This window comes from Mustela nivalis (assembly GCF_964662115.1).
Source record: "Mustela nivalis genome assembly, chromosome: 6".
NCBI lineage: Eukaryota > Metazoa > Chordata > Mammalia > Carnivora > Mustelidae > Mustela > Mustela nivalis.
This window is the reverse complement of record NC_139025.1, coordinates 94,552,055-94,560,148: the sequence shown is the minus strand read 5'-3', so window position 1 is coordinate 94,560,148 and position 8,094 is coordinate 94,552,055. Positions and strand designations below refer to the sequence as shown.

The window sequence follows — 8,094 nt, the reverse complement described above, 5'->3', positions numbered from 1 at the left end:
AAAACAAAGAGGCAACCCATGGAATGGGAGAAGATATTCGCAAATGACATTACAAACAAAGGGCTGATATCCAAGATCTATAAAGAACTCCTCCACTCAACACACACAAAACAGATAATATATATATATATATATATATATATATATATATATATATATACCCATCAAAAAATGGGCAGAAGATATGAACAGACACTTCTCCAAAAAAGACATACAAATCGCTAATAGACACATGACAAATGTTCATCATCTAAATTCAGCATACATAACTTTTGACTCATTTGAGAAAATTTTAGCCATAAAGGTAAAATAAAGGTCAGATTGACTGCATGTAGCATGTGTGTGTGATATTAGCAGCAAAATTTTAACTAGTATTAAATCTAAGGATCAGAAAGGTTAGTGATTTTTTTAAATTTTTATTTGAATTTGAAAGATTTTACTATTAATAATTTTCCATAATAATAAAAATGAAGAGATGGATACAGTTTATAAACATTCTATTGCAATGAATGTTCCTCAACCCTAAAATTTTTAATTCCATTTATACAACTGAATATCAAGCTTTTAATTATTTATTCACATACATTTTTTTAGTTGTGAACAAAAGTACTTCAAAGATTTCTTCTATGCCTCTGACTAAATCTCACAATCCTGAATAATTTTCTCAAAGCTACCTTCATCTCCTTATTTCGGAAACTATAGATCAAGGGGTTGAAAAGAGGAGTTAAAACAGAATAGGACAAACTCAGAATCTTCTGTATCTCAGCTGGATTGCCTGCTGTTGGGCTTACATATATGACCATGATAGAGCCATAGAACAGGGACACCACAGCCAGATGGGAGCCACATGTGGAGAAGGCCTTATGCTGACCTTCTACTGAGGGGACCCTCAGCACAGCTCTAATCACCAGGATATAGGTGCTGGTAATAAAAAGGAAGGTGGAGAAAATGATTACTGAGTTGTAGATGGCACAGATGATCTCAGTGGTGTGAGCTGGCACACAGGACAGTTTTATAAGGATATCTGGGTCACACAGGAAGTGATCAATCTTCTTGGAACAACAAAATGGGAGTTGAAAGATGAGGTTAATAGGCAAGAGGAAGTATAGGAACCCACACACCCAGCACCCAGCTCCTATTCTGATGCAGCGCTGAACAGTCATGACAGTGGAGTAGTGCAGGGGCCTGCAGATAGCAAGGTATCTGTCAAAGGCCATGGCAGACAAGAAGAAGGTCTCAGTGGCACCCATGGAGAAGAAGAAGTAGGATTGGAGGAAGCAGCCATAGAAGGAGATGGTGCTGGTCTCAGAGAGTAAGTTGGCCAGCATATTAGGGACAATGGAGGTGATAAACCAGATCTCCAGGAAAGAAAAATTGGCCAACAGGATGTACATTGGAGTTTGAAGTCGATGGTTCCATCTCACAGCACAGATAATGCACAGATTTCCAGTTAGTGTCAGAATATAAGTCCCAGAGAAGATTGAAAAGAGGAAAACCTGAATTTCACAGGTATAAGAGAAGCCCAAAAGAATGAATTCACTCACAGAGCTAGAGCAATTATTTATGTTTGAATATTCATTTGTTTGTAATGCTGTAGAAACAACAAATTTCCATAAGATAAACGACCTCTTAGTATTACTTATTAAGGCAAATATATTGATTATGATTACACCACTCTACATGTCAATAAAATAATATTATAACTCATATATCTTAATCATTTTTAACTATTCGTAGTACTATTCTAGATATAACAAATATAAAGTGAACAGATACTTGCCTGTCATCCTGAGCGTTACAATCAAAATTTTTGGTATTGACAATAAACAATTCTATATTCAGAGATCTACAAAGTTTGGTCAAGCAGTTAATGAATACAGACTGAATTAATACAGCTAAGAGATAACTCAGCATTTTTAACATATGAAGATATTAAGATAATAATATTCTATAATCTTTGTTCTATTTGTGAGAGAAAAATGTCAAGTAGATTTGAAGACAATATCCAATTTGTTAAGTACTATATGCAATACAATTAATGTTTTATTAATTAATAAATAATTTTATTGTTAGGTTATGGACAATACTCATATTTATTTTAGAATAGATTATAAGTCAACATTAAAATAAGAAATTAAAAAATTAACAGACAGGAAGCAAAAAGTTGTTGACATGGATGTGGGGAAAGGGGTACCCTCTTACACTGTTGGTGGAAATGCAAGCTGGTATAGCCACTCTGGAAAACAGTATGGAAGTTCCTTACATGTTAAAAATAGAGCTACACTACAACCCAGTAATTGCACTATTACATATTTACCCCAAAGATACATATGTAAAAAGAAGGGGCACCAGCACCCCATGTTCATAGCAGCAATGTCCACAATAGCCAAACTGGAAGGAGCCAAGTTGTCCTTCAACAGATGAATGGATAAAGAAGATGTGGTCCAATTTCCTTACACCACACACAAAAATAGACTCAAAATGGATGAAGGACCTTAATGTGAGAAAGGAATCCATTAAAATCCTTGAGGAGAACACAGGCAGCAACCTCTTTGACCTCAGCTGCAGCAACATCTTCCTAGGAACATTGCCAAAGGCAAGGGAAGCAAGGGTAAAAATGAACTATTGGGATTTTATCAAGATCAAAAGCTTTTGCACAGCAAAGGAAACAGTTAACAAAATCAAAAGACAACTGACAGAATGGGAGAAGATATTTTCAAACGACATATCAGATAAAGGGCTAGTGTCCAAAATCTATAAAGAACTTAGCAAACTCAACACCCAAAGAACAAATAATCCAATCAAGAGATGGGCAGAGGGCATGAACAGACATTTCTGCAAAGAAGATATCCAGATGGCCAACATTCACATGAAAAAGTGCTCCATATCACTCGGCATCAGGGAAATACAAATCAAAACCACAATGAGATATCACCTCACACCGGTCACAATGGCTAAAATTAACAAGTCAGGAAATGACAGATGCTGGTGAGGATGCGGAGAAAGGGGAACCCTCCTACACTGTTGGTGGGAATGCAAGCTGGTGCAACCACTCTGGAAAACAGCATGGAGGTTCCTCAAAATGTTGAAAATAGAACTACCCTATGACCAGCAATTACAAACGTAGTGATCTGAAGGGGCATATGCACCCGAATGTTTATAGCAGTAATGTCCACAATAGCCAAACTATGGAAAGAACCTAGATGCCCATCAACAGATGAATGGATCAAGAAGATGTGGTATATATACACAATGGAATATTATGCAGCCATCAAAAGAAATGAAATCTTGCCATTTGCGACAACGTGGATGGAACTAGAACGTATCATGCTTAGCAAAATAAGTCAAGCAGAGAAAGACAACTATCATATGATCTCCCTGATATGAGGAAGTGGTGATGCAACATGGGGGCTTAAGGGGGTAGGAGAAGAATAAATGAAACTAGATGGGATTTGGAGGGAGATAAACCATAAGTGACTCTTAATCTCATAAAACAAATGAGGGTTGCTGGGGGGAGGGGAATTGGGATAAGGGGGGTGGGGTTATGGACATTAGGGAGGGTATGTGCTTTGGTGAGTGCTGTGAAGTGTGTAAACCTGGCGATTCACAGACCTGTACCCCTGGGGATAAAAATGTATGTTTATAAAAAAAAAAAAAAAAAAAAAAAGAGGATGTGGTCCATATATACAATGGAATATTACTCTGCCACCAGAAAGGATGAATGCCCATCATTTACACCGACATGGATGGGACTGGAGGGGATTATGCTAAGTGAAATAATTCATACAGAGAAAGACAATTATCATATGGTTTCACTCATATGTAGAACATAAGGAATACTGCAGAGGACCGCAGAAGAAAGGAGGGAAAACTAAATGGGAAGAAATCAGAGAGGGAGACAAACCATGAGACTTTGGACTCTGGGAAAGAAACTGAGGGTAATAGAAGGGAGGTGGTACATCAAGGAGGGTACATGATGTGATGAGCACTGGGTATTATATGCAACTGATGAATCATTGAACACTACACAAAAACTAATGATGTAGTATCTTTTGGCTAATTGAGCATAATAAAAAAATAAAAGTATTAGACCTGAAAAAGAAAGTTTTTAAATATCAATTGCTCCCTTCAGTAAAAATATACTCTTAAAAATATTACATGTAGGGACGCCTGGGTGGCTCAGTGGGTTAAAGCCTCTGCCTTTGGCTCAGGTCATGTTCCCAGGGTTCTGGGATTGAGCCCCGCATCAGGCTCTCTGCTCAGTGGGGAGCCTGCTTACCTTCCGATCTCTCTGCCTGCTTCTCTACCTGCTTGTGATCTCTGTCTGTCAAATAAATAAATAAAGTCTTTAAAAATATTACATGTATATGGGTTTTTTAAAAATGTTCACGCATTTCAGTACTTAGGATGCTGCACAGTACGTCAAAGAGATCACAATCATTGAATTTTTGTCAACAAAGACAGCCCAAGAAAATGGAGTGGATTTGCCTCCTCCCCCAACTTTGTATTTACCTTCTCTTTTTGTAATCTCTTTGTCCAGTGTAACTGAATATGCTTGAAAGTTAAATATATTTCATTTTATATATGGACACACACACATATATATATATATATATTACACATATTTATGGAATGAGAGAGGACATATTTTTACAAATATTTTCAAGTTGAAAAACTGATGTGCAAACACTGTCTTTCTTTAAAAGGAAATTTAAAAATATTTTACTTATTTATTTGTCAGAGAACGAGAGTGCACAGGCAGGCAGCATGTCAGGCAGAGAGACAGAGGGAGAAGGAGGCCCCCCGCTGAGCAGGGAGCCTGATTCAGGGCTAGATCCCAGAACCCTGGGATCATGACCTGAGTCAAGGGCAGCCGTTTAACCCACTGAGTCACCTAGATGTCCCTCGAAAGGAAATAAATCTTAAAGATATTCATAAAAATCCTCATCTTTAACATATAGAAAAGATTTTGCAGATTGAAATAAGGACAGGAATGTGAGTACCAAAACTTAAAAATACAGAATAGAAAAAATACAAATATCTTGAAAGTAGAATGTTGCATAGTAGAAAACATCATTAAACAAGGCTTAGAAAAGACAAATTACTTACTAGACATTAAAGTTAAATATGTATCATTCATAAAGCTATGGCAAATTTCACTGTGCTCAAAGAGGCTGATCCTTAAATTCTGCAAAACATGAATAAAATTTTCTTCTTTCTTATCCTCTAAAAATAACAGAAATTAGCAGGGCAATAGGCAATATATCACTTGAATTTCACTGAAGGAAACTTTGACTTACTGGAAATACATTCACTTACTGGAATTTTCTCTACCTATAGACCCCAACTCCTACACAGAGCAATACAAATGGGGAACTAGCAAACTACTTTAAGAGTTCTAATACATTTTTAAAGTTAGATTTGCTTATAAGCTCTAAAAAAATGCCTGGCTTTGATCCTGAAGAAAAAAATATTTTCATAATTCTTATGTTAACTGGTGGAATATAAAACTAGGAATGGTGGAAGGGGGACAAAGAGAGGCTTGGAGTCATGTGAGCTTTACCTTACCTGCAGATACAAGATGGGTATCATAGAAATCCGTATGGTTGAACACCATCTTCTGTATCACAGTGAAAACTCTAGTCTCAGATCTCAGAAAAAGAACAAATATAATAGTGTTCCATGCACTGCTGTGGGGATTCACAGAACTGTAGACCCTTTTAGGAGAAGAACATTACAAAATCAGTCATGGGCCTCTTCAGGCTTGCCCTCTTATACTTTTGCTTAAATAAACTGACAAAGCAACAGGAAACTTGACAGTTGAAAAGAGAATCATAGTCTCATGATCTACACAGAACAAAATGAACAACTGAAATAGGAAGCCCTTTTATTTTCTGTGAGGATCATCTTTGGGGAGTGGCTCTCTAGAGAGCGAATTTATAAAACAATGGCCCCATTTCCTCACTCAGAATGCTGTAATTTGTTTCAAATTCAAACACGTTTCCTACTTTAATTCACAAAATTTTTTATTTGGAGATACAAGAGAAATACAAACACATAAAATGATCTGGGCAGGTATTAGTTTTCTGTTTAACTATGATAGAATCTTCTTTCTGATTGATGAAGTTCTAGAACCTAGGTGAGGTTCGGTGGGCTGAGGTCTGGAGCCGATGACCAAGAACTAATTCTTGAGACATCTTTGGTGCAAAATGGTGGTTTATTAAAGCATGGGGACAGAACCCATGGGCAGGAAGAGCTGCTGCCCTGGGTTGGGGTTGTGAGAGATGGCAGGTTATGTACCCTGCCATTGGGGGAAGGTGAGGGGAAGGGAGGTTTCAATGGAACTTTCATATGTTAAAGAGGGCCTATAAGGTGTGGGATACTGGAGGCCTTGCTGCTTGATCAATGTTGCCTTTTGGCAAGCCATTCACATTTCTGCTATCAAGCACCTTTGTTAGTGAGACTTGGGTTTAGAAGAAATTTAACTTTATTTAGGGCTTGAGGAACTGAGTTATTTGCCTCTGGAAATTGTGCTATTGATAAGGTAAATTCTTTGTTTGTAGATCTCTAGGACATTTGTAAACCAAGGGAGACCCCTGTCTTGTAGGACTGTGATTTCTGCAAGTTAACTATTTGTTTCTCACTTATGGCAGTCAGAGGTGCCTGAGGAATGTCACACACATTGCTGAGGGGAGCGGGTGGAGAGGGGGTGCAAGGTGCCAGCTTTTGCTTTGTCCTCTGCCAGGCTCCTGATCCCTCATCATGATGATAAAAAAAAAAAAAAAAGTTGTGATTCTGGCAATGAGACTTCTTTCCATTCTTAGAGAAAAGACTATGGAATGTAGGTTAACACAGAGATTAGGAGCCTGTGCACTTAAGCATATTAAAGACTCTCTTCTTTTGTTTCAGACTATTTATCATCTTAACTTCAATTTGTTTGTCCCACCACAAGCTCACCACAATCACAAACACTGAGATGCATTCTTTAACTATGAGTAAAATTCTTTAAATAAGAAAGACATTTATCGAAATTTCCCTTGAAGTTAAGTACTTTGCTAATGCCTTTTAATGGCTCCATAGTATAGCATCAACATTTTATGAATAAACAAAATTTACATAATGATCCCCAAGTTTTTGAGAAAACTTGGGGATCATTATGTAAATTTTGTTTATTCATTTATTATACTTTTGGTATAATATTTTTCATTTATTATACCTTTGGTATAATATTTATTCATTTATTATACCTTTGGTATAATAATTGGAGCTATGAAGATTTTAAATCTAATATTAACATATATCTTGAGTAGAGTATTTCCAAATAATAAAATATGATCAAATAGAGGTTAGTACTTTAAAAGATATTCAATATTAAATCATTTACATAATATGTGAATATAACATATAAACATAACTTTTTAAAATCATTGATTGATAGAAAAATATAGGAACATCTTACTAATGGTAGAAAAAAGTCATAGATAAAATTGAACACCTATTTTTGATAGACTTCATAATAAATCAGAGATAGAAGAAAATTTCTCTACTTGGTAAAGAATCTCTGTACCAGAAATAAGTGGCTAAAACATTCTATAATAATAAAATTGAAAGTATTCCAATTAAAATCAAATTCAAACAAGAATGGCCACAATAGTAAACAGAGTTACTGTTTCAAGTGATTCACTGTCCTTCCAGTAAAAGGATTATATATCCATGTCTCACAAATGTTACACTAGCCAATGTAACTTGGTTTGTCCAATGTAATGTATGACAAATTTAAATATACCCTTCTTTTAAAAGATTTTATTTTATTTATTTTTTGTCAGAGCAAGCATAAGTGCATAAGCAGGGGGAAGGAGCAGCAGGCAGAGGGAGAGGCAGGCTCCCTACTGAGCAAAGAGCCTCATGTGGGACTTGATCTCAGGATCCTGGGATCATGACCTGAGCTGAAGGAAGATGCTTAACCAACTAAACCACCCAGGTAAAACAGTGCCACTAACCATATTAAGTAACAAAGATAGATTTTTTGATGGGTATACCATGAGATAGAAGCCACTAATTTGCACTGACACCAGAAGTTACAAAAATTTTTAT

General features: G+C 36.4%; 1 protein-coding gene across 1 annotated transcript; it reads right to left on the bottom strand.

Moving 5' to 3' along the window:
* Positions 1-400: 400 nt before the first annotated feature.
* Positions 401-5,862, bottom strand: LOC309867698 (olfactory receptor 11H6-like). Its single transcript, XM_082736764.1, has 2 exons — positions 5,569-5,862; positions 401-1,591 (listed from the first exon to the last, which is right to left on the bottom strand). Exons 1-2 carry the CDS (start codon positions 5,615-5,617, stop codon positions 612-614), a joined length of 1,029 nt encoding a protein of 342 aa, XP_082592890.1. The 5' UTR covers positions 5,618-5,862; the 3' UTR covers positions 401-611.
* Between the last annotated feature and the right edge of the window lie 2,232 nt (positions 5,863-8,094).